Source organism: Cyprinus carpio, chromosome A20, assembly GCF_018340385.1.
Source record: "Cyprinus carpio isolate SPL01 chromosome A20, ASM1834038v1, whole genome shotgun sequence".
Classification (NCBI taxonomy): domain Eukaryota; kingdom Metazoa; phylum Chordata; class Actinopteri; order Cypriniformes; family Cyprinidae; genus Cyprinus; species Cyprinus carpio.
Genome location: NC_056591.1, coordinates 7,370,680 through 7,398,618, shown reverse-complemented (window position 1 = coordinate 7,398,618; position 27,939 = coordinate 7,370,680). Strand labels below are relative to the sequence as shown.

Genomic DNA, 27,939 nt, shown 5'->3' with positions numbered 1-27,939 from the left:
GTACCCCCACATCTTTCCCATTAAGGGACAATATTTGCCCTTAAATTGATTTACAAGTACTTCTTTTTTTTTCCTTTAGGGAGGAATATCATGTTTTATGTCATATTCTTAACATGCCATTAAGTGTATTATTAATATAATAAATAAAGCAATAAATGATGGAAAAACAAAGTGAAACTTTAAAACTAAAATTGCCAGTAGGTCGCGGCAAGTCACTGTCTTAAAGTGGTCATATGATGCGATTTCAAGTTTTCCTTTCTCTTTGGAGTGTTACAAGCTGTTCGTGAATAGATAAGATCCCTAAAGTTGCAAAGACTAAAGTCTCAAACCCAAAGAGATATTTATTATAAAAGTTAAGATTTGTCCACTCCCCTCTAAAACGGCTTTTTCTAACATGCCCCCACATGTCACTTTGTGGGAAGATTTGCATAACACCGCCCAAATGTTCACGCAAAGAAAGAAGGCGTAACTTTATTGTTGCTGCCACCGCCACCGCTATGTCGTGAAGATGCTGTGTTTTTCGTTGCGAAAGCGAAAATACTTTGTTTGGCCTTCCAAAAGAGGACACAACTAGAAATCAGTGGTTAAGTTGTATTTACAATACTGTTCCAGAATAGTTCAACCCAAATATTCAGATGTGTGCAGCACATTTTACGGAGGACTGTTTCCTGATCCTGGGAGAGAAAACTACAATGCCGGTGCTTCTGACTCACAGTTTGTAAGTATGTTTTCATATTTAAAGGATTTGCCACTGATGATTCAAATGTGAGTTTTGAGCAGTGTAGAGTGGGGCTGGTTGTTTGTCGTTTCTCCGATCACAAATGCAGACATGGTTTTATGTTTTTACAGTAATTACGTCCCCACTGGATGCAACAAATGCCTCGTTTATAATGGGTTTTAATGTTTTTGTCTCGTTGCACCGGGCATCACAGTATGTTAAGGAGCATAACATTTTTCTGAATATGTTGCGTGTCCATATTGCACCAAAATGCGAAACTGCACTCCCTTGGGTCCGCAGCAAAACACCTGCAACGCATGAAGTCGACTGATGAACGGTTCTCGACATAATAAAATGCAAACAGACAGACAGATACACAGAGATTTCTGCCTTTATTAGAGAGAAGAATATGTTCAGCCCCCTCCCTCCGAATAGTTGGTGTTGATTACTACGGAAGCTTTGAAGCTAAAAAAAAAAGGTATTCGGATCAGCCCTAGTAAAAATCGATGCGTTTCAGAAAGTCGGGGCATAGAAGAGAAACAATAATATATAGTATGTGAAAAATAATGTGTTTTTTGAACCTTAAACCACATAAACACATTGCATTACACCCAGGGCCGTAGCTGGGGTTTGTGGGGCCCCAGTGCAGGTTGTAACAGTGGGCCCTGTTTGAAATTGTTTAATTTGCATGTTTGTTCTATTTATTTATTTGTGCTATTTACACAAAGTTTTAGTTTATTCAAGTTTGTGTCCAGGTACAGAAACCGAATAATTAAATGTAAAGTATCACTGCTTAAGTCTTCACTGTAAAAAAATAAATATACAATCAAACCAAAATTTATTCAGACACCTACAACATTTCTCACATTATTACAGTTTATTTGCTATAGTTTAGAAAATGGTAATAAAATATGAAAAGAGCTCAAAGTTAAACTGTCTAAGAACAAATTAATCTTGATAATGTTAGATAACTTTGATAGAAATGTATGTAATGGACTACAATCAACCAAAACTTCAGACAGTTGTTAGTATGACAATATTTACACATCTATCAATACTTTGTTGACTAATTACCAAGCAATGCTTAATTTTGTTCAGTCTGTGGTGTGAAAAGGTAGCATTAGCAATTCAGGAAAAAAACATAAACAAAACATGGTCAGGTCAAAGTGTCTGAATATTTTTTTTAATCAGTTTCACTAGTTCACTGTATGAAGAATTTTTGGGTATATGTCACAGTTCGCTTTATTTTGCTATACTCACTTTCATTCGCTTTATTTTGCTATACTCACTTTCATAAATTATAGTGTCCTGCACCTACTAGTAAAAAAATAAAATAAAAAAATCAGACATTATATCTGGTGTCTGAATAATTGTTGGTTTGACTGTGCATTAATTCTTGTTAAAACTACAAAGTGATTCTGTCGAGAGCAGTGAGTAATTTTCTTTCTTTCATTTTCTTGGATTAACATTACAGCAACTAGTAGCTAAATTAGGCGCGGTCACTTTAAGAGACAATGAATGCATCCAACATAATACACATCCGATTTTTTTCTCCAGTTTACTTTCACTTAAGACATAACCAACAGTTTTGTCGAACATACTTTCTAAGATGGATATTTTGACATATGCTGTATGTATTTGTCAGTACAAGAGCAAAAAGAGGCAAATTCGGTGTTCAAGCGTTTTGAGAAGCCTCTCTCTGCGTGAGCCCTGAACACCAGAACACCGCGGGTGCTGAATTTGGGCTCTTTCACATCCTTTTCTGTTTGTTTAAACTGTGATTTGTATTTGTTCGTTCAGGTGCAGGAGGAAGTTCGAGGAGAACTTCACAATGGAGAGCTTGGTTCAATGTTGCTGTCTGTGAGACGCGGCTCTCCGCGTGCGCACCGAACACAGCGCGCGAGAAACCAGCTAACGCTACTCACTTCAGCTTTTCCGCGTCTTGTGTTTGGATGGTTTAAACTCTTTTGAATGTTTAAATTGGCAAGGTTTTAAAACACGTGAAAATGATAAGCTTTCGTGACGACGCGCAGCAGTGGCCTGTTAACTTTCCTGAGCGTCCAGACGGTTGAGATCGCCGGGGGCCCCCCAATCAGCCGTGGGCCCCTATAATCGTCACCACCTTTCACCCCACTAGCGACGGCCCTGATTACACCAAATAATGTTCTTTTTAGTAACGTCATATGACCCCTTTAATGTTATTTTAAGTTAGGGTAGAATTAAATGAATGCCAAAGCTCAGCATTTTGTTTGCATACCCCCATCCGTCTCCCCGAGCAATACCCCAGTTTGAGAACCACTGTGATAGATCCTGAGAAAAAACACACAATAATGCGAGAATAATTTTCTCAAGCAATATGTGTTCCTGGAACATCACTGTTATCTAACAGTCCCATCCTCTATGCATAAAATCTGATTGGTTGAAAGGTATGTTTGCCAGGACTAATGAGGTTTTAAATCTAGGAAATCTTAAGGGATGTGATGTTATGGTGTTTATCACCTGAAAGTGAATGTGTTTGAGCAGGTTGAAGTGCCCAGCGTAGAGTCTGAAGTACTGCAATAACGTAGAGTTGTTCACGTAGTTGGGGAAATGATCCGGCATTGGGAAATCACTATAGCACATCATCTCTTTAGAAGTGTTCACTATGACAGAACGATAAATGCTGCAACGGTCTGCCTCTGGTTGTTCCTGTGCATGAACAGGGAAACACAGTCAATCACTTTGAATGCACTAATAGATAAAACATAATTAGCTTTAAAAGTGTTGTTTAAAGGTGAAGTGTGTAATATTGTTTAATGTTAAAAGACTCTCTCTTATCCCATCGTAATATGCAGCAATAATAAGTAAGCCATCTGAAGCAGTTTTGCCCTCAAAAGTGTAAACAAAACCAACTCATCTAATACTGTGAGTTTTATGGCAGGGCTATCTGTTTGCTGAGCAATGGCAGTGGGTGAGAGTGTTTGGGAAACCTTTAAAGACATAATAATAATAATACATTTTAGTTTGTGTATTTTCTTCCATTCAGAAAATACAAATTACACAAGATAGCACATAAAAATATTTAGGAAAAACAAAAAACAAACTAACAAGAAATGTCCATAAAAAGAAGATGACGCAACAATAATTATATGAATTATTTAATTTACACTACCATTTAAAAATTTGGCTTTGATCTAAATAAAATAATAAAGATTATGACAGTAAAGAAATTTACAATTTTTCAAAAGATTTATCTTTTAAAAAATGCTGTTTTTGAACGTTTTATTCATCAAAGAAAATTGAAAAAATGTACCATGGTTTCCACAAAAATATCAGTATGACACTGAAGACTGGAATAATGGCTGCTGAAAATTCAGCATTGCCTTCACAGGAATAAATTATATTTTAATATATTAAATAGTATATTATAGTTATTTTAAATTATCATAACATTTCACAATATTACTATTTTTACTGTATTTTTTATTAAATAAATTAAATAAGAGACTTCTTTCAAAAACATTATCTACCCCAAAATGTTATGAATATTATTGTATTAAAATGGTAGTGTATAAATTATTAAGCCATGGGCTTCTGGCACCTGATCTTGTACTGCTTAGAATTACAGTGTGTTAAAAGTCATTCTTGTCAAATATGATTATATCAGTCATTTTTCAATTCATTTTGGTACCATGTATGGCACAGAATTTACACACTTCACCTTTATTGTTAAGCTGAATTGAATTCATTTTCAACCTTAAACTTCCAGAGTCCCCCAATATCATCACTGCTCTCAAAACACACAGGCTCTAGCCTTTCATCCAAGCAGCATTTGATGGAGGTCAGTCCAGAGCTGCCTGCTCCGATCACAGCCACACGCTTAGCCATGATGGGAGTCTGCACAGGAAACATGGAACGATCACTTGAAGAAAACAAATGGTGAAAATGCACATGGTTATAAAAACATACTATTACACTAGTGTCTTCTCAGTTGTGACAAGCACCTTTGAGGTTAAGGTTTTCAAGGAATCATTCACAATGTTTGGCATGGATGTGCAGCATTTATTGGTTGATCATTAACAAAACACACATGCCAGCAGACACAAGGACAGACACCAGTCTGAACATATGCTGCAAGCTGGACACTTGTGACACAAATATAAATCTTACCTTTCAACTGAAGATGGTCTCAAGCCCTCAGCGTTCAAAAATCGGAAAACTACGTTTTTCTGTTCCTAATAGAGCAGCTTTACCTGGCAACTGTCTTGAAAACAGCCTGCTATGTAAGCAGTTGAGGGTATCGGAAGTCTCAAAGAAGAGGGTGGTCTCAGCTGCCACTAGTTTAGGGAGGATCAAACTGGAATTAATAAAAAAAAAAACAGCGTAGATTAAGTCTTTATCTATGAGTGTTGTCATAAATCGTATCATAAATCTCAGTTTTCTCTCTGAGAGTCTCTGTGTGGTAACAGAAGATGAAACAGGTTGTCCTTTAATATAACCAAATTGGAAAACCATAAAATTATTTTACTATTGTTTACTAATAATTGGCAGTGTAATCCTTATTTCCAGCAGAGGGCACTGCAGCATTAAAGTTTTGAGAACATGAGAACATTTGGTTTAATCTGCAAAGAACAGAAATACAGGTGCTGGTCATATAATTAGAATATCATCAAAAAGTTGATTTATTTCACTAATTCCATTCAAAAAGTGAAACTTGTATATTATATTAATTCATTACACACAGACTGATATATTTCAAATGTTTATTTCTTTTAATTTTGATGATTATAACTGACAACTAAGGAAAATCCCAAATTCAGTATCTCAGAAAATTAGAATATTGTGAAAAGGTTCAATATTGAAGACACCTGGTGCCACACTCTAATCAGCTAATTAACTCAAAACACCTGCAAAGGCCTTTAAAGGGATAGTTCACCCAAAAATCAAAATTATGTCATTAATGACTCACCCTCATGTCGTTCCAAACCCGTGAGACCTCCGTTCATCTTCGGAACACAGTATAAGATATTTTAGATTTAGTCCGAGAGCTTTCTGTCCCTCCATTGAGAATGTATGTACGGTATACTGTCCACGTCAAAAGGGTAATAAAAACATCTTCAAAGTAGTCCATGTGACATCAGAGGGTCCGTTAGAATTTTTTGAAGCATTGAAAATACATTTTGGTCCAAAAATATCAAAAACTACGACTTTATTCAGCATTGACTTCTCTCCCGGGTCTGTTAGGAGCGCGTTCACAACACTGCAGTTTAGTGATATCTGGTTCGCGAACGAATCACTCGATGTAACCGGATCTTCTTGAACCAGTTCACCAAATCGAACTGAATCGTTTGAAACAGTTCGCGTCAACAATAAGCATTAATCCACAAATGACTTAACCTGTTAACTTTTTTTAACATGGCTGACACTCCCTCTGAGTTCAAATAAACCAATATCCCGGAGTAATTCATTTACTCAAACAGTACACTGACTGAACCGAGCCAGATAACGAACGAAACATTGACTCGTTCTCGAGTTTATGATAGGTTGTGTCGGCACGCGGCCGACTTCAACTTCCGGTCGACTTCCTTGCCCCCTGCGAACCGGTTCTTTCGGACAGTTTGATTCAATAAACCGGTTGCCAGAAAACGGTTCACCAGTTCTTTTGCGCTCGACGTAATGACTTCATTGGCGATGATTGCCCTTGATTCAAGCCTTCGGTTTACCCGCACTCATAACATTAGCACAGAATCGGTTCAGAATCAATCACCAAAAGAACCAGTTCGGTTCAGACGCGCTGTGTGTCAGTCTGAATCACGCATGCGCAGTATCATCAGCTCCTTGGTTCTCGAACCGGACGCGTCCGACAGAAATGGTTCTTGACTCGAGAACGAGTCAATGTTTCGTTCGTTATCTGGCTCGGTTCAGTCAGTGTACTGTTTGAGTAAATGAATTACTCCGGGATATTGGTTTATTTGAACTCAGAGGGAGTGTCAGCCATGTTTAAAAAAGTTAACAGGTTAAGTCATTTGTGGATTAATGCTTATTGTTGACGCGAACCATTTCAAACTATTCAGTTCGATTTGGTGAACTGGTTCAAGAAGATCCGGTTACATCGAGTGATTCGTTCGCGAACCGGATATCACTAAACTGCAGTGTTGTGAACGCGCTCCTAACAGACCCGGGAGAGAAGTCAATGCTGAATAAAGTCGTAGTTTTTGATATTTTTGGACCAAAATGTATTTTCGATGCTTCAAAAAATTCTAACGGACCCTCTGATGTCACATGGACTACTTTGAAGATGTTTTTGTTACCTTTTTGGACGTGGACAGTATACCGTACATACATTCTCAATGGAGGGACAGAAAGCTCTCGGACTAAATCTAAAATATCTTATACTGTGTTCCGAAGATGAACGGAGGTCTCACGGGTTTGGAACGACATGAGGGTGAGTCATTACTGACATAATTTTGATTTTTGGGTGAACTATCCCTTTAAATGGTCTCTCAGTCTAGTTCTGTAGGCTACACAATCATGGGGAAGACTGCTGACTTGACAGTTGTCCAAAAGACGACCATTGACACCTTGCACAAGGGGGGCAAGACACAAAAGGTCATTGCAAAAGAGGCTGGCTGTTCACAGAGCTCTGTGTCCAAGCATATTAATAAAGAGGCAAAGGGAAGGAAAAGATGTGGTAGAAAAAAGTTTACAAGCAATAGGGATAACCGCACCCTGGGGAGGATTGTGAAACAAAACCCATTTTGAAAATGTGGGGGAGATTCACAAAAAGTGGACTGCAGCTGGAGTCAGTGCTTCAAGAACCACTACACAAAGACGTATGCAAGACATGGGTTTCAGCTGTCGCATTCCTTGTGTCAAGCCACTCTTGAACAACAGACAGCGTCAGAAGTGTCTCGCTTCAAAAAGGACTGGACTGCTACTGAGTGGTCCAAAGTTATGTTCTCTGATTAAAGTAAATTTTGCATTTCCTTTGGAAATCAGGGTCCCAGAGTCTGGAGGAAGAGAGGAGAGGCACACAATCCACGTTGCTTGAGGTCCAATGTAAAGTTTTCACAGTCAGTGATGGTTTGGGGTGCCATGTCATCTGCTGGTGTTGGTCCACTGTGTTTTCCGAGGTCCAAAGTCAATGCAGCTGTATACCAGGAAGTTTTAGAGCACTTTATGCTTCCTGCTGCTGACCAACTTTATGGAGATGCAGATTTCATTTTCCAACAGGACTTGGCACCTGCACACAGTGACAAAGCTACCAGTACCTGGTTTAAGGACCATGGTATCCCTGTTCTTATTTGGCCAGCAAACTCGCCTGACCTTAACCCCACAGAAAATCTATGGAGTATTGTGAAGAGGGTGAATGAATATAATATACAAGTTTCACTTCTTGAATGGAATTAGTGAAATAAATCAACTTTTTGATGATATTCTAATTATATGACCAGCACCTGTATATGCCAAGAATCTGTAAAGGGTTCCATGGCCTGCTGAATACGTAGACAGATTACTAACTATGTGTGGTGGGAACCCTGAGTACTCAGGAGAAACAAAAAGGGCAAGCTTTTTCTTCATAAGACAATGCCCTTCTTGGTTTACTCTAACGATTAACCGTGAGCTGGTTGAAAATCGATTCAAATATGTGATGATTCAAATCGGTTGAGATGCTAAACAAATAGCGATTCTTTTATGGGTAGGAGTTTATATGAATGCATGTCTGAGGGGAATTTACTGTTGTTAGAAGAGTTTAGATGGTATTTTTTCTTTTTATCGTGCCTCTGTATAATGCATATTAAAGTTCATATGTGCAGCGCTGTAAAAAAAAAAAAAAATTATAATAATAAAAAAAAATAAAAAAGAAGTGCAGCACTTTTGTTTACAGCAGAAACCAAGGAAATGCTTTAAGCGCCACTTCTGTCAGAGTGAATCTGCGTCTCGTTCAGCTCGTTTGCTGTTTCATGCAGATATTATGTATAGTTTCACAAAACTGAAGTCAAATCATTCTGTTTTTGCTTCAAATTTCGGAATTATACAATCTAATTTAGATTAAAAACTGCTCATGTTGCATGTATGCTGTCAGGACATAGATAAGAGCCAGAAGTAAGTGAATCCAAGCACAGTACTTTATTTACAAAATTGTAAAGGCAAGGTAAGTAGGCAATGTTTTCAGGTGCAAGTTCGGTGCAAATCACTCAGTGCGGGGTGTAAGCAGGTGAGTAAGTCTTTTGCAGATGTCAATGCCACTCAGTTACAGATCGTTAATACTTGTCTCTTCCACAGATCACTCTCAGAAACGGAGGCTATCAAGCAGGCTCGGAGACAACAGAAGATTCGGGGAAATCGCTGGATTTCAGGCCACAGGGTAGTGCTCAGGAATTCTGGAGACAGTAGAATAATGACACAGAGGTTAGTGTTCAAAGGTAAGTATACTTTACGTCATAGAATCTGCGGTGCATCGGTTAATCACAAGACAGCATTCGATGGTCCGTTCCTGTTGGAGGCTTGACGCTGAACTGGGGCTGTGGTGAGTGTTTTATACTGTTCCTGTGATGAGGTTGCTGATGGTGAACAGGTGCGGGTAATTAGTATTCAGGTGAACGTGATCGTTGTGAGATGGATGGGACCGGGCTTGACTGGTCCCTGACATTACCCCCCCCTCTAGTCCTCCGACGTCGTGGGGGTCTGCCGCGGGGTCGTGGAGCTGGTTTCCCTGGATACTGAGTATGGAATTCGGTGAGCATATTAGGATCAAGGATGTCATGACGAGGTACCCAACACCTTTCTTCCGGACCATAACCCTCCCAGTCTATCAGATACTCGAGTCAACCACCACGACGTCGGGAGTCCAGTATTTCCTTTACTGTGTAGATGGGCTCGGCTTCTACGGGTGGTACTGGGGGGTTTTCATCAGGGACCGTGTCTGGAGAGGAAACAGAAGCAGGTGAGTAATGGGGTTTTAATAGGGAGACATGAAAGGTGGGGTGTATCCGGTACTGGGCAGGTAAGCGAAGGCGGTAAGTGACTGGATTGATTTGTTCTTCTATTGTGAAGGGACCGATGTACTTTGGACTTAGCTTACGGCAGGGTTGCTTCAATCGAATATCCCGGGTGGAGAGCCATACCAATTGTCCAGGTTGGTAAGTGGGAGTTTGGCGACGGTGAGCATCAGCAGATAGTCGGTGACGGTTTATTGCCTGTTGAAGGTGGTGGTGTGCCTGATTCCAAACTCTTTCACTGTCTTGCATCTAGGTGTTTACAGCGGGGACTTCGGAGGGCTCACTGGACCAGGGGAACAGTGGGGGCTGATAGCCTAGGATACACTGGAACGGAGTCATGTTTGTGGATGCTTGTCAGAGGGAATTTTGGGCGTATTCTGCCCAGACTAAGTAGCGGCTCCAGAGATTTTGGTTGGAGTGGCAGAAAGTTCTGAGGAACCGGCTGACGTCCTGAATTTTTCACTCCGTCTGTCCGTTTGTTTGTGGGTGGTAACCGGAAGTTAAGCTAATTGTGACATTAAGGAGGGAGAAGAATGCTCGCCATACCCAAGAGATAAACTGGGGCCCTCTATCGGACACAATGTCTTCAGGGATGCCAAAATTTCGAAATACATGTTCAAAGAGTAACTTAGCTGTGTCAAAGGCGGTAGGCAGGGCTTTCAGAGGGATCAGTTTACATGCTTTGGAGAATCGGTCGATGGCAACGAGGATACATGTGTTTCCGTCTGAAACTGGAAGGTCAGTGACAAAGTCTATTCCGATGTGGGACCAGGGGCGGTGAGGGATGGGTAACGGGACTAGTTTTCCGGAGGGTAATTGGTGTGGTACCTTGCTTATGACGCAGAGTGTGCATCCCTGAATAAACGTCTTGATATCGTTCAGCATTCCTGGCCACCAGTATTTTTGTTGAAGTGTGGAGCATGTCTTGTTGATGCTGGGGTGACCTGTCCCAATGGAGGAGTGAGAGGAGGAGATGAGAGAAGTGCGGAGATCTTCAGGTACGTAGATCTTATTTGCGGGACATTCTGGAGGAACAGGTAAGTCTTGTGATAGCTCATGAATCTGTTCGTCGAGGTCCCATTGGATGGGATTGACAAATATCTTGGCGGGTAAAATGGGCTCGGGATTTTCTAAAGTTTCCTCGGGAGCGTGGAGGCGGGACAGAGTGTCTGCTCTCATATTCTTTGATCCAGGACGGTAGGCTATCTGGAAATGAAACCGGGTGAAAAACAGAGCCCATTGTGCTTGGCGAGGGTTAAGTCTCTTGGCTTCTTTCAAGTACTGGAGGTTCTTATGGTCAGTAAGGACGAGAAATGGATGTCTAGCCCCTTCCAACCAGTGTCTCCATTCTTCCAAGGTGAGTTTCACAGCTAAGAGTTCCCGGTTGCCAATGTCGTAGTTTCTTTCCGCGGGTGATAACTTTCAGGAAAAGAAGGCACACGGCATGGGTTTGGATGAATTTTCAGGGTACTGTGACAGGATAGCCCCAACGCCTGTCGTTGAAGCGTCCACTTCTACAATGAATTTTTTTCTCAGGATCTGGATGCTGGAGCAGCGGAGCAGTGATAAAGGCGGTTTTGAGCGTTTGGAAAGCATGTTCAGCTTCGGGGTTCCAGTGGAGGGTTTTCGGTTTGCTTTTCAGGAGTGACGTTAACAGGGCTGTTATCATGCTGTACTTGTTTATGAATCAACGGTAAAAGTTTGCAAAACCCAGGAATCGCTGTAAGTCTTTGATTGATTTGGGAGTGGGCCAGGAGGTAATGGCTTGGGTCTTACGGTCATCCATTCTGACTCCTTCCGCACTGAGGTGGTAACCTAAGAACTCGATGGAAGTCTGGTGAAACACGCACTTTTCCGCCTTCAGGAACAAGGAGAATTTGCGGAGCCGTTGGAGCACTTGCGACACATGATGTTGATGTTCCGTTTGGTTATTGGAGAAGATGAGGATGTCATCAATGTATACAAGAACGAAGCGGTTCAGGAACTCTCGGAGGATTTCATCCATGAAGCTCTGGAATACAGCGGGAGAGTTTACTAGGCCGTACGGCTTTACCAGATATTCATAATGACCTGCGGGGGTGATGAACGCCGTCTTCCCTAATTCTGATGAGATTGTATGCACTCCTGAGGTCCAGTTTGGTGAACCTGCAGGCATTACGGAGTTGTTCAAGGGAGGATGGAACTAGCGGGAGCGGGTAGCTAAATTTTACCGTGATTTTATTTAGGGCTCTATAGTCTATGCAGGGTCGTAAACCCCCATCCTTCTTTGGAACAAAGAAAAAACTGGCGGCAGCTGGGGAGGTGGAAGGTCGGATGTACCCTTGTTTCAGAGCCTCTTTGATGTATTCTTCCATGGCTGTTTGTTCTGGGATGGAAAATGAATAAATCCGACCCTTTGGAATGGTTTCACCTGGGACCAAGTTAATGGCACAATCCCAAGGTCGGTGTGGCGGTAACTTGGAGGCTGCCATAGGAATGAACACGCCTGCATAGGAGGAATAACATGGAGGAATGTTAACGGACAGCTTTTCCTTGGGGCTTTCAATGGATGTGGAATTTACGGACACAGGTTCAGGTTGGATGGAGGGTGTGAGGCTAGTGGTGATGCAGTTGCAGCCCCAGTTCAAAAATTTCCCAGTTTCCCAGTTTATCGTGGGTTGGTGCTGAATGAGCCAGGGACGGCCCAGAATTACCTCGGCTTGGCTATTTTCAAGAACGAACGGGGTAAACAACTCTTTATGAATACTTTCAACACAGAGGGTGATTGGTGTTATTTGAAAGGTTACATACCCCTTGTTGATGGTTTCACCAGTCACTGCATGGATGGAGTATGGCTTGGAGGTACGGGTCTTTTGGAGCCCGAGTGTTCTGACGAGGCTTCCTGATATAAAGTTGCCTGCTGAACCCGAATCCACGATGGCCGTGGCTGCAACATCGAAATCTCGAGACTTCAGAGTTACTCTTACGGTTAATGGAGTTGAAACAGATGGGTGATGATGGACTGAACTCACCATTAATCGGGGAGGACGAGACGGGCAGGTTCGTAAGAAATGTACCTCGTTTCCACAGTAGAGGTATAGGTTCAGTTCTCGTCGACGGTTGCGCTCTGCTTGGGACAGTTTATGGGTTTCTACCTGCATTTTCTCTGATTTGGTTTCTGGGGATTCTTTGGATATCTTCTGGTGGGGAACGGGGACTGGAGCAGGAACTTCTCGGTAACAGGATTGCGACCTTAGATGGATTCGGAGAGCTCGTTGCATACATTTTTCTAAACCCAGACTGTCATCATAAATGGCGAGCTGGAGACGAAGCGTGGGGTTTAATCCTCTTCGGTAGACAGTAATGAGGGCCTTTTCATTCCACCAGATTTGTCACCATGGGTGTTAAAATTATCACTTTTCGGGTGAACATACAGGTCCATCTTTGTTAGTGTTAAAACAACACTGACAAAAGTGTTTATTATCCAAACACTGTGTTAGTGTTTCATTTTAATCGCTCAAGGTGTTTATTATTACTCCCAAGTGTACACATTTAACACTTTATGGTGATTAATCCCAAACTCCCAGTGTGTTAGAAAGAAATATTAATTTTAAAATGGTAATGCAGATTACATTTAAAACATAAACCTATAAATATTTTTCAAAAACCAAGTGACTATGAATTTATTTAAACATTTATTGAAATTTTAATATATCAAACAATTGAATAAAACAGCTCTGCTAGTCTCCAATGCATCTTAAAGGAACACTCCACTTTTTTTTTTACATACACAGCAAAAAAAGCTGTACAATGAACTCAATTAGAGTCAAAATTAACACTCCTGAAATGTATATGCTCCCTCCATTTTGAAGTTAAACTAACACTTTCAGTAAAAAATAAAAAATAAAAATAAAAATTAACACTCCTGATTAATCCACAAAACAATGCATGTTTACATTTATTTATTTTAATTGAAACATTGTAAATCTTTTTCCCTGCACCAAAATGTCTTCACATTCAGTGTTTTCAATACAAGCAAAGCAAATCAGTGCAAAAGCACAAAATATGTATTCTTATTTGGTCCATATGTATTCTGAATTTCATTAGGTTTATAGTGCTTACATTTATCTGCTTAAACCACAGCATCTCGTTCATTACCATCAACGTTGAATGCAGGGCTGTCATTAGGTGATACGGGGTAGGGAGCGGGCCCCCCTCAGTCCGTTCGCGATCGCGTTCAAGCGCAGGGCCCGATGCGACCGCACCAGTTGCACCCCCCCAAGGACGGCTCTGGCTGAATGTTTGTTACTGATCACTGAACAAATTCTGTGTCAATGGCGTTTGGACCTCCTTGGAGAAAGTAGTATCTTTCTTTTTTTCAGCACGACAAGACGTGATTCTCTGCAGTTTTCAGCCAAGCAAGAAATACACTCCCACCTGCAGCATCACAAAAGTGCTTCTGTAAAATTGGGGGGAAAAAAACAGGATCATTTCACATCCATTTATCAAAACTATTATTAACCGGTAAAATATCAGAGACAAGTATCATTACAATACAATAATAGTTTACTCAAAACATTTACCCAAAAATTCTGTCATATCATATTTTTTTTTTTAACCTCACGTGGTTCTAAACCTGTATGACATACATGTCTTACATGGTGTCTGTGGAACGGCATGAGTATAAGTAAATAAAAATTCAGGTGAACAATTTGTTTTAAGGCTTATTTCGCCTAAACAAATATAAAAAGGATATCATCATTAATCGCCATAGACTTACATTATATGGACAAGCACATTCGGGACATTTTATTTTAATCTTCTTTTGTGGTCTGACAAAGAAACATACGACATAAGACAAATTCAAGGGTGGGTAAATGATTATTTTCATTTTTGGGTGAACTATCCCTTTAAGGAAAATCATTCTCAACTGTATATATATATATATGAGATAGTAAAAAGAGAGTCAGTTTTACTGGAAAATAGATTGCAATTCCTGAATTCAATGCTGATCTCATTGCGCTGAGGCAGGGCTCCGCCTATCAAAATGAATGCACATAAATGGGACAGCACATAAATAAATGACAGTTCAAGCATACCAAAAAAAATCTAAAAGAAATATTGAAAAGTTATTTTCAAATATATACAAATGAATATATAAAATATGAAACATACACATACATACATACATACATACATACATACACACATATTATATATATATTAGGGCTGTGCAAAAAATCGAATGCGATTTTCATGCGTATCTCCTCAGTAAAGGCGCTCCTGTTATTAGTTTTATTTATCTAGCACGTGCGTTCAGATCAGGATTGCCAGGTTTTCAAAACAAAACCTGCCCAATTGCTTCTCAAACCTAGTCCAATCGCGTTTCGTTCCGGGCAATAAAAATACACGTTTTTGGCAGGGTTCCCTTGGTAATATTCACATTTTAGGTGTAAAATATCATGTTATTGGTATTGGGGTCGATTCAACCCACGAACATGAAAAACAACCACAGACTTGGCAACACTGGTTGGCGTTTACTATACAGAGCCGTAATTCACTGACAATCTACACAAAATTGATTTTAAAATCGCAGGCGATTCTTTGTCGATTTTGAAAGCGATTTTGTGTAGCTTGTCGGGGGACTACGGCTCTGTGTAGTAAATGCCGCTCCACCTGAACCAGTGTTGCCAAGTCTGCGGTTGTTTTTCATGTCCGCAGATTGAAGCGACCCCAATACCAATAACGTGATATTTAGCCCATAAAATTCTAATTTTACCAAGGCAACCCTGCCAAAAAACGTCTATTTTAATCCCGGGATGCAATTTTTATCAGGGAACCTCCTGGAAACGCGATTAGGACTAGTTTTGAGAAACAACTGGGCAGGATTTTTTGTGAAAACCTGGCAACCCTAATCTTAACGCACATGTTGGAGATATACCACTAATTACAGGAGCGACTTTACTGATGAGATGTGCATGAAAATCGTATTCGATTTTTTGCACAGCCCTAATATATATATATATATATATATATATATATATATATATATATATATATATATATATTATATATATATATATATATATATATATAATTTATATAAAAAACATATGAATTTGAAATACATCAAATCCATTATAGTGACACAACAACATTATGAAAACTCATTAGATTAATGCTTAATATAATCACAAAATTTGGTCATGAGACATGCAAGAAACAATTACTGTTATTTCTATTTTAGATTTGGGCAGTTTACAGTGGTTTGATTTGACATCAATTCAAATTTAATCTGTGAGAAATGTTTCGGGTCGTTTAAGCACGCACAGCATACAAATATCATTATTAAATAAAATTATTTTATAAATTACATATAGTAAATCAAGTAAAACACTTACTTTAGATGTTTTCCTTGTTAAAAACAACTTCCCCTTGTGCTCTGCTTCGCGAGTGAAAGAAAATATCTCTCTGAGGAAAGTGTAGGAGCGCACAACATATTAATGTCGCTATAAATCAATATGATGTTATAAAATACATATTTTAAATTAGGTAACGTACAAAGCTTACTTCTAGTCTTTCCTTCTCTAAGCAACCTCCCCGTCTGCACTGCATAGCAATTCAAACAGTAATTGTTTCAGGCTGGATAGAGACCAGTTTGACAACCTGCTGTCAAAAGTGGGGCCGCTAATTGCCAGGCAGGACACCAATTATCGGCGTGCTATTGAGCCACACTGTAAAAATACTCTGATAAAAGTCCTGCTTTGAAAATGTTACTTAAGTATAAGTAAGTATAATCAGGTATAAACATTACTTAAAGGGGGCTACAATGGTGTTTAATGTATTCAGAGTTGTTCACAGTGTTAAAGAGGTGGATTCTCATGCTAAACATGGCCAAAGTTTTAAAAAATCATTTGGAGGAATGACGGAGAATTTTTGTGCCGAAAATCTTACTTCCAGGTTGGTACAAGTTTCGGCTGTTTTTTTTTTTTTTTTGATCGTGGATTTAATGACGTAGACGATGGTGGAACTCCTTAAATGAGCATTTCTCTCGGAAAAGCGCGCTCACGCACACATCAACCAGAGGAGAGCGAGACCGCGCTCATCAACGCGCTTCATCGGGAAATCATCGGCAGCGCTGCATAGGATTTGTTTGAGAATGTCTCCAAATAAGTGAGTTTTTGGATGTGAGGGAAAGTTTACCGTGTTCAGATTCCCAAGAACCCAGCGTTACATGAACAGTGGATGCAGTTTGTTTTTTCCAGTCCTCCAGGGGGAGTGTAGCAAGTGCGTTTGTGTGTTCTCGTCATTTCAGTGACGGCACGCCTCCAGGAGCTGTATTTTTCTTTTATAAATATGATAAAACTAAAGACTTTTTGGAGATATGAAGGATGCAGTACTACTCTATAGGTACTCAAGATTAACATGAGCTTAGGTGAAACTGTGTATGTTATGTACCCTTTAATGTAAGTATAATCAGGAAAATTAATTTAAAGGTTTAAAAGTGAACTGGAACTATGATACTATTATACATTATATCATTGGATTATTATTACTAATTAATTCTTGTAAAAGCAGGATTTTACTGTTGGAGTTGGTTAAGGAAGTTTGTTGTGTTGGAAAAAAAGTAAGTAAAGTAAAAAGTTAAGTAAAAAGTACAATATTTCCCTCTGAAAATGCAGTTGAGTAGAAGTAGAATAGAAAAAAGGGCATGAAAAAAATACTCAAGGAAAGTACAAGTACCTCAGATTTGTACGCAAGTAGGCTACATTACTTCAGTAAATGTTCTTCTGTTCACCACAGATTTTTTGTTTGTTCATTTTGCCTAAGTAATTAGTTGTTGTTTTTGCAGATTCTTGGCCACTGGAGACTCCTAACGCACCATAGCTTTCAGCTATCGTGTGGGAGTGAGCAACGTGGCAGGGATTGTTGGAGAGGTCGCCAGGGCAATATGGGATGCCTTGGTGCAGGAGGTCATGCCAGTCCCCACCACTGAGGACTGCCAAAGCATCGCCACTGACTTCCTCCATCGGTGGAACGTCCCCGACTGCCTTGGGTCCATCGATGGAAAACAAGTTGTGATCAGGGCCCCTGACAACTCAGGGTCCCTGTTCTTCAACTACAAGGGGACTTACTCAGTTGTGTTCCTGGCAGTGGTAGATGCCCAATACTGCTTCCAGGTAATGGATGTGGGCAGCTACGGGAGGACAAGCGATGGCGGTGTGCTGGCTAACTCCACTTTCAGCCAGGCACTCCGAGATGGGACCCTTGGCCTGCCGCAGGATGCTCTACTGCCAAGTGCAGAGCATTTGGGACCACAGCCACACATGTTTGTGACTGATAAAGCCTTTCCACTCCGCTGGCCTACAGGAGGTCACCCGAGTGGGCAGCAACAACCCCACACGGGAGGCTATCCTTGTCCGGGAGAAATTTATGACCTATTTCTCCACAGAGGGAGCTGTCCCCTGGCAACCTGTGGCATAAGCCATTGCTTTTAATGGCTGTTTTAAGAGCCACAAATTAGTCAAAAAAAAGCATGATTTCCATAAATATAATATCAAGTGTGGCAACACCCACTCCCTCCTGGTGAAAAAAAAGTACACTTCCATAATGTGCTTAAAATGCTCTATTTTCACGCACTAATTTTATACTTAATATACTACAAATTCATCTTTAGTAGTTCTTAAGAACATCCAAGTGTACAGTACTTAACTATGCTATTTGTGAGACACCATGAATATGAACTTAAATGTGCTAAAAATGTATTTAGAAAATGTATTTAGGTACCACTTGAAACTCTTTCATACAACGTGGTAATTAAATATATTTTTTAATTCAGAGATAGTACGTAAAAAGCACATTTTAGTTCATATTCATGGTGTCTCATATTAGGACAGTTGAGTACACTTAGATGTTCTTAATAACTACTCAAGAAGAATTTGTAGTATATTAAGTGACCAGAAATGCTGACAATATTTTATTGGCAGGACATTAACTTAAAAAAATTAAATATTCTTAAAAAAAAAAAAAAAAAATTCAGCAGTGTTCATTCAAATTTTTGCATTTTTTTTTTTGAGCAAATACTTTTATGCAGAACAGTTTAGAACATTGTTAGAGCAAATACTTTTATACTGAACATTTCTGAACACTGTTGGAGCAAATATTTTTATACTGAATATTTTTGAACACTGATGGAACAAATACTTTCATAGAAGGCTTACTGTGTATGAGGGAGAAAGCACAAGGTGCAGTTGACAAGACTGCGAGGGAAATAAGCTTACCAACACCCCTCACAGACTTGTCAGCTGCCCCCGTTACTCTCTCCTCAGTGTTCAGTGAGTCCAGCCTCCAGACATTTTGCATCATATACTAGCTTATGAATTTGGAACTTTAAATCCTGTCTGGTCCTCAATGACAGGGTCCTGAAGTCCTCCAGGAGGCTTTTAAAAAACAAACTGTCACTGTCCTCCTGAGGAGTGCTAGCTCTCCTACTCACAGCCTCCAAAGCTGTTAACAACCTCTCCTCAAACTGTGTGCTGCTGTGTGCTCTCTTTCTCCTGTGTGAGTGCCCTGTCTGTCCCTGAACGCTGGACTGGCTTGGGCTTGATGGTCCTGCCTGAACCTGAACACTAAACTGGCTCGGGCTCTCACACAGCTGGTTCGCCTCACACTGCTGACTGTGTGTGTATGTTGCCTGTGCTGACAGACTGTACCCGGCCATGGCATCTTCTCTCTCCTCTGGGGTCAGGGCTTCCCCAACCCCCCTACCATATTACTGGTAGTTATTCTATCTTCTAGGAAGGGGTTGAGGAAGCCCATAACCCCACTGTAGCGCCATGGCCGGACACTGCTCGCCCCTGCTCCACTCCTCTTCCTCTCTGACTCCTTCCTTCTCTCTTCTGTAGGTGTCTCTAAGAGACTTCTACAATCATCCGCTAGTGAAAAGACAATAGTAAACACATATTCAATATAAACACCTCATTACCCACAATTCAGAATAATTTGTTTACATGCTATGTCTGTATGACTGTATATATATTTAAGCCTAATGACATTTATCATAATTTTTTCCAGCTAAGCAATTTGTTGACAATACCACAGGGGAGACCAGTTGTTGGTTTGTTTGTTTGTTTTTTCCTTGTAGAAAAAATAAATAAATAAAAAATAGACAGAATTGACTGCTTTTATTTTAAAATATGTGACAAGCACATCTGGTCTCCATCAGATGTAAAAAAAAAATGCAGCAGCTCCCTACAAACACCTGTTTTTCGTTTAATCCTATGTGTGTTGATATGTCAGAAACATTCTGCAGCAAGTAACACTCTTTTGCAAGCTCTGGCGCTAAAGTTAGCATGGAATTCCTGCTTTTTTTTTCAGAAAATATATAACATTAATGCACATTATCAACTCACCAGGAACACCAACAATCTCAGACACCTTGGTCCAGGCATCATTTTTTTTTATTTATGTCCCTGTACGCAAACAGGAACACGTCATAGATTATTGGGAAACCTGCCACAGCAATAATCAATCTCTCCTCCATTTTGCTTGGGAACTAATGTGGTCGTAATTTATTGTTTAAGTATGTGGAATTGGTTCCCTGAATAGGGAATGAGATGCTGCGATGACATCATCGCTTTGGGAACACCTTCGGTGTGACGAATGTCTGAAGCCCTTATACCATCATGCCAATTCATTTGCCGAATAGCGCTTAGCACAGCCCCAACGCGCACGTAGGTGAGCTATATCAGCGTGCTGCACGCTATTTCATCAGATTTCCACTTGTTTACGAAGGAAGCGGTATGACAGCACTATCAAAGGTATGGAGCGGCCCACATCGAAGCATCTCGTTCTCTATTCAGGGAACCAAGGTTACATACGTAACTGAGATGTTCCCTCTCATAGGTTCACTTCGATGCTGTGATGACTTCATCAATTTGGGAACACTATACCATAACGCCTGACGTACCTTAGATAGCTGGAAGACCAAGGAAAGCGTCTACTCAAGTGGATAAGACCCGGGAGCCAGGAGCCGACCTCATGTACAAACTGTAGAACTTGATGAAGGTGCTAGGAGAGGACCATCCTGCCACAGCACAAGCATCTTCCAACGAGGACCCTTTGAAGAAGGCCTGAGAAGAAGCCACTGCTCTTGTAGAATGAGCACGCACCCCTAGAGGCGAAGTCAAGCCACGCGCCTCATAGGCCAGGGAGATAGCCTCCACTATCCAATGTGACTTGCGCTGTTTGGTGACTACAGAATCTCTGCTCTTACCACCAAAACATACAAACAACTGGTCGGACCCACGCCACTGAGCTGTACGGTCGACATAGACCCTAAGAGCCCTTACTGGGCAGAGACTCAGGCTATCCGACCCCTCATTAGCAGGGGAGAAGGCCTCTAAGACCACCTGCTGGAACCGAAATGGATTCGAAGCAACCTTCGGAACATAATCAGGCCTAGGTCGCAAAAAGACTTTAACCAGCCCTGGGGCAAAGTCCATCCGCAGAAACGGGACAGCGGGGGTTAGATGCGGGGCCTATCTTCTAAGAGAAGGCCGCGAGCCTCGAGCGTAATACTTTTAGCCGCAGGCTATCACAGTGCTGACAATCAGAAAGGCCGCTAAGCACTGCTTGAGCGTGGTCTAGGCCCAAACATTGCACGCACCTGTTATGAGTGTCTCCTCCTGCGATGAACCTGTCACATGGCTCGACGCATCTTATGTAACTCATCGTGTCCGCTGAAGAGGAGTAAACTGCTCTTATAAGGAAATAGTTGAGAACACTACGAAAAACGCTTTCCTACGGGCAACAGATGATTCGCTTCCTAAAGGAAATGAAATCTGATGAAATAGTGTGCAGCACGCTGATATAGCTCACCTAAGTGTGTGTTGGGGCGGTGCTAAGCGCTATTTGGCCAATGAATTGGCGTGATGGTATAAAGGCTTAAGACATTAGTCTCACCGAAGGTGTTCCCAAAGCGATGATTTCAGTGTTCCAATTGGTTGCCGCCCAACCACGTCATAGCTCATTACCATAAAGTAGCCCTGATTTCAACTCTCCTCGACGCTCTCAACGTCCAAGTCACGCACACATTGAAAATGAATGACTTCCTGTGTGTGTGTTCTTGTTTTGCCTTTTTAATGTTGCACCACTTTAAGTTACCTTTTGTATTTTATTTTATCTATTTTTTTGAATTGGTTATAAAAAAGCTCTAAGAATGTACAAGTGAATTGTATGTCAAATGATCTGCTTTAATAAAAAGACGTTTGATAAGAAAATGAATGACTTCCTCCACTTTGATGCTCTCGACGGTGGCGGTGTGAACGCACAGTTAGTCCTGACATCGGTTATGGTGCCATGTATGTAGGGTCAGTTTTATTAAAGAAAGAGTGGTAATGTGTGGACTAAACCTTTTTTTTTTTTTTATTCCACTCGAGAGTGCTGTTTAAAAAGTCAGGGGCTGTGCAGTCGATCCAAAAAGCTGTTATCTAAGTACAAAATGTAGTCATGTAGCTAAACTTCTACATGAGACTGAAAACAGGAGGGAAAAATGCGTGGGTGCGGGACACTCCTAAACTGATCTTGATAACCGAATAACTCAGGGAAGAACACGGTGTAATGAAACCGTGTTTTGCTATACTGAAAGAAAGAACTAGAGAATACTGAGAAACAGCGAGTCTAAAGACTTCTACAAATGTATTTTTGCCTTTATGTCTCTGTTTTACACATTTGTGTACTGTGGTAACCGCTCTCCAGAGCAGCAGTTTTACTAGTTCATGCAAATCGATTATCTAGCTATAACTTTATCAAAATAGCAGCACTTGGTGCAAACCCAAGATCATTGTCAGTGTGATAATAAATGAATTTTATTCATATATCCGACAAAAGTCACAGATCTTACCAGAGAGGCGCCGTCTGCCAACTGCGTCACCTTCTTGCCGCTGACAGCTGTGCTTGATTAAAGCGCACAGATGTTCCAAAGCCACGCCCACCCTTCTACGTAGCGATGTTGTCGAATGTGGATCGTGGGACGATAAAATATCACATACACTTTACATTCTAGTGTATTTTTTCCTTCACATGTCAGAAAAAAAAGTTTGAGAATAAATAAACTGTTTTCTGACATTTAAGCACATTGTAAGTTTTTAATTTTACTAAAAAAATAAAGATTTTTATTGCATTTCATTCAATTCATTTATATAAATGTGTTAAGAATTTTAAAACGATATCTGTGCACGTCAACGGTTCTAATGTTAGGGGATAATGTGATTATATTTTAACTAACGTTCTATGGAATATAATAATATATTAATGTTTTTAAACATTTGTTTGCAACTTCAAAAACATCTTTAAGAACAATTAGTCCTATAATCAGTTTTTGTATCTCTCAGGCCAGTATTCCAGAAAGCAGGTTATGTGACTTACCCGGGTAAGTTTAGGAGTAAGTAGCGGATAACCTCTGCTTTCGGTTCCAAAATCGGAGGTAACTTTCGGGTTATGTAAGTAACCATAGCAACTGACTCTCTGAGGATAGATATGTTGCAGGGTTAGTTTGTTTCAGAGCATGGCGTGCCCTTTTGATGAGGATCCTGTGGACGTAGAGGCACAGATTATACGGGTTTTTTTTCGCCGTGAGAGGGTGATAAGACCACGTATCGATGTCTTTTCTTATCCTAACGAATATTTGCAGGAGCGCTATCGTTTTTCTAGGGAGTGGTTAATTTATTTAACAAACCTACTAAAACCACACATCTCAAACGTGACAAACCGCGGGTCAGCGCTTAGCGCCGAACAAATTCTTTGTATTGCTCTGCGATTTTTTGCTACGGGGAGTTTTCTCTACAATGTGGCCGATGCAGAGCATGTGGTAAAGGCAACAGTGTGTAGAGCCGTTCGTACAGTATGCATGGCACTGAAACGGTTTCTACACACTTTTGTACAGTTCCCTGACCATAAACCTGTGCGCTTTATTAAAGAAGAATTCCAGAGGGTGGCAGGTTTGCTCTCAGAAATTGTCATCTACTTCAATAACATTTCTTAATAGGTTTATTTTGACTGCACACACACACACGTAAAGGCTACACAGACTTCTTAAACGTGTAATTAATCTTAATTTCAGGGTTCCCAAACGTGATGGGATGCATTGATGGCACCCACATTCCTATTAAAGCTCCATCTATCAATGAGGGAGACTATGTTAATGAAGTCTGTGCATAGCATCAATGTGCAGGTAATAGCTATATTTTGGCTCCTTAATATTGGTGTTACAAATAATAAACTTCTTGTTCTCCACAGGTAAAATGTGATGCAACCCACCTCATCACTAAGCAAAATGGCCTGGGTCTGTACATGATGCCAGAATATTTAGAGAGTCATCTCTACAACAAATTTTAACAGGGTACATTTTGTTAGACAAATGCTTGTAGTCTTTATTACATTTACAAAACACTTCAAACATTACAGGACACTTCTATGGTTACTTGCTGGGGGACAGAGGATACCCTTGCCTCCCCTATATGATGACACCCTACCCTGATCCCGGACCACATACACGCTTCAACCTGTCTCACAGCAGAACACAGGCCAAGGTGGAGATGACAATAGGCATTCTGAAGGCGAGGTTTCAGCGTCTGCGTGGGCTCAGGGTCACTCCAAATAGGGCATGTGACATCACAGTTGCTTGTGTGGTACTTCACAACATTGCCACAATAAGAGGAGAGAGGCATCCCCCCTGTCCTGATGAAGATGACCTAGAACAACACCCATTGAATCTAGCAGACCACAGAGCAGAATGCTTAGAGACATGATTTGTCAAAAATCACTTTATTTAATGTGTTCCATTTCTTCATATCCTGAAATAAGAGACATGACAGATTTGTATTTATTGCTTTACACACAAAAAAAAAAAAAAAAAAAAAAAAAAAAAAAAAAAAAAAAAAAAAAAAAAAACACACAATTCATGTTCACATATGATTCTCACCTTAAGGCGATGCTCCAGTAGTTCTATTTCAAGTTTGGCCTTTTTAATGGCCAGCCTTTTCTCCTCTAGCTGAAGCTGTATAAGGTCCATGTCAGTTTTTTTTTTTTTTTTAATTTGCCTTAATAGATGGACCTTATACAGCTCCTTTGCAGACAACTAGGAAGGCAAAGTAAATAAGATGGTTAAAGAAGAAAGTCTGCCACATAGTAACATTATGTAAATAAGGACAACCAGGGACAAGTTCTTACACTGCTAAGATTATGTGTAGAGGTAGATGGACCCTCATCTGCATGTACATCCCCAGCTAGATTCTGTCACAGGACAAATGACATTTTTCACTCCATCTAAAAAGCTACATGTATGCATTGTCCAGTGTAAGCATCATACCTCTGTGGGTCTCCCACCACTTTCTAATTCAGTCACAGCAGATGTGGTCTCTTCATCATCATCATCATCATCATCATCATCATCATCCTAGAGTGGAAATATGCAAGGTTACTTTGTCTGGCAGACAAAGTGAAAGATCTAGAAGCAACAGGTTCTTAAAATGCATCACTAACATCTGTGACAGACTGTGTAGTTTCAGGAGGATCCAATAATACAATGTGTCAATCAGCAACTGCAAGAAAAAAAAAAGCAGATTACTGTATACAGCATATGCTGTAAAATAGAATATGTATGCATAATGCACAAGTGAAACAATGACTGCATTTGGGAAGCATTTTCCTAATGACAAGAGTTAACGATCGTTTTGTCCAAACGTATGACTAAATAATCATAAGTACTAATATGGTATACTACATTGTAGTCACGTATGACTAAGTGGTAGTTAGTAATGTTTTGCAAAGTGCCCTTTGGAATACCATCGACCACAGGGCGACCTTTATTAAGTGATAGAGCTCCTCAGATGGGGTGAGAGGAGGTGGACCCCCGCCAGTTAGATTGGCCTCAGCCTTCTTTCTATTAGCTATATAGGAAGAATACTGTAAAAGTAACTTAAGACATTGATCTTACAACAGTTAAAATAAAATATTACCTTTTTGGAGAATGTTTTTGGGTTTCATTTTGACTTGGGAAAGAGTTATTTTGGCTCCAGAAGGATTACACCTTATAAAACGAGAGGCTAAATATTTCTTGTCAATATACATTGCACTGTATTCTTAAGAAACTGATGTAGAGAAAAGTAAATGCTTGTCGAGTCATGCCACATGCTCAAAAAGACAATTGTTCAACTTTGCAAATTAACAAACGAAAGGCAAGCATATTTAAAATGTAATAATAATAATAATAATAATAATAATAAAAACTTACGCATTTACTCTGTCATTTATCTTTTGCCAAGCCAGTTGTCTTTCCCTCGCATATGCAGCTGTATTGTTTTTTTTTTTTCCTTTTTTATTTGTTTTGGGTTTTGATATGCTAATAAGCCAACATTAAAACTTCTAACTCCGCTTCGGAGAAGTACGCCCTTAGTTTCCATGGTGACTCCTGAATTCGGCGTTCCATTGAAAATGCCTTTATATGTTCGCCGTGCGCGCGCATTAACTCGAGGTTATTGGCAGTAGGTTGATTAAACTAACTCGACACAGGTGTTTTGGAACCGACATACCCCGAGTAAGCAGGTTTTGGGTTAATCAACCCAGAGTTCAGGGTTAATCTGATGGTAAATTAACCCAGCTTTCTGGAATACACCCCAGGGGGGAAAAGTACCGTGGCCGAGAAGGGCAAAACAGATTACAATTATGAAAACAAAATAACAAATTACAAACGCAGATCTAAAAAACTAAATAATTCAGAAAACACAACGAGAAGCACCCGGCTGCAGCCTGCAGATAGAGGCGGGGCTGCACCTGGGGCGGGGTTGCACGTGCAGCCCCGCCCCATACCTACTCTGATTGGTTTGATCGTCTCTCATAGACATACATGATAAGAAATGTGTGTGTAGTTGGTGTAGGACAGAGGATGTTGATTAAAAAGCTAAAAACGCTGTGCAGTTTTACAAAGCCTTCATTATAATGCACAGAAGAAAAAAAAAAACATTAGTCTAACTCTCCATGTCTGTGAAATGATTGTTTTTGTTATATGAAGCTGATTTTTAGGCTTACAGACTAACAACCCACTACATTTAGTTAATTAATTGGGTTTATTATCCACAGTGGGAGGATCAGGCTTTTAGATAGAAAAATGAATTATGAATTAAATAATTTTTGAAAATTGTAATATTTCATATCATCAGAGTATGAGAAAAGAAATGAAAAGAATGTATCATTATTGTTTTAATTTATATAACATGACATATTGGTACATATAATAATCTGTACTGCAGTTGATAAATGACACTGCAACAATGTGTCTGTGTGCCATTTCAATCTTTATGAAACTTGAATTTTCTTCACTATATTGCAATTTTCCTCCCCTTTTTTTCAGGAAAATATGCTGCTCCTCATTATTTTAAAGTGAAGAAATCAAGAAACTTTTATTTCTACCGGTCGTGATGATTCTGAAAGGACATACCTGTAATCTGTTGCTATAGTAACGAACGCAATTTCATGATCATCATGCTCTTATTTTAGTGCAGTTTGTGTCACAGCCATTGCAGTCAAATATTGAGATAAACTTTATAAAGTATCATCTATTTATATTAAATTAATATATTAAATTGGTATCTTCTCCGATACCCATTTTACAACCATTATTGAGCTGATTCTTTTCAATCAGCTGGAATGATTCGGGACATTCTACAAACCCGATTCCAAAAAAACATTGGGACACTATACAAATTGTGAATAAAAACAGAAAGCAATGATGTGGAAGTTTCAAATTTCAATATTTTACTCAGAATACAACATAGATGATAAACGTTAACTGAGAAAGTGTATCATTTTAAGGAAAAATAAGTTGATTTTAAATTTCATGGCATCAAACACATTCAACACAAGTTGGGACAAGGCCATGTTTACCACTGTGTGGCATCCCCTCTTCTTTTTATAACAGTCTGCAAATGTCTGTGGACTGAGGAGACAAGTTGCTCAAGTTTAGGAATAGGAATGTTGTCCCATTCTTGTCTAATACAGGCTTCTAGTTGCTCAACTGTCTTAGGTCTTCTTTGTCGCATCTTCCTCTTTATGATGTGCCAAATGTTTTCTATGGGTGAAAGATCTGGACTGCAGGCTGGCCATTTCAGTACCCGGATCCTTCTTCTACGCAGCCATGATGTTGTAATTGATGCAGCATGTGGTCTGGCATTGTCATGTTGGAAAATGCAAGGTCTTCCCTGA

General features: G+C 40.0%; 1 protein-coding gene and 1 long non-coding RNA gene across 12 annotated transcripts in view; both read right to left on the bottom strand.

Moving 5' to 3' along the window:
* LOC109102267 (flavin-containing monooxygenase 5-like) overlaps positions 1-27,939 on the bottom strand; it is a 71,031-nt gene that overhangs the window by 3,396 nt on the left and 39,696 nt on the right. Inside the window, exons 1-5 of one of the 11 annotated variants that reach the window (XM_042777522.1) lie at positions 14,459-14,510; positions 13,837-14,137; positions 4,868-5,054; positions 4,454-4,619; positions 3,218-3,406 (exon numbers count right to left, since the gene is read on the bottom strand). The exons of 2 other annotated variants lie outside the window; for them this stretch is intronic. In XM_042777522.1, coding sequence (XP_042633456.1) covers positions 3,218-3,406; positions 4,454-4,609 — 345 coding nt within the window. In that variant the 5' untranslated portion in view covers positions 4,610-4,619; positions 4,868-5,054; positions 13,837-14,137; positions 14,459-14,510. Of the gene's footprint in view, positions 1-3,217; positions 3,407-4,453; positions 4,845-4,867; positions 5,055-13,836; positions 14,355-14,458; positions 14,511-22,582; positions 22,642-27,939 lie in introns of those variants that run through there. 8 more of the 11 variants (XM_042777518.1, XM_042777533.1, XM_042777534.1 and 5 more) reach the window with 8 other exon arrangements.
* LOC122148942 lies at positions 22,932-25,296 on the bottom strand. Its single transcript, XR_006162731.1, has 4 exons — positions 25,049-25,296; positions 24,910-24,972; positions 24,662-24,817; positions 22,932-24,533 (listed from the first exon to the last, which is right to left on the bottom strand). It is a non-coding gene; the product is annotated as an uncharacterized LOC122148942 (long non-coding RNA).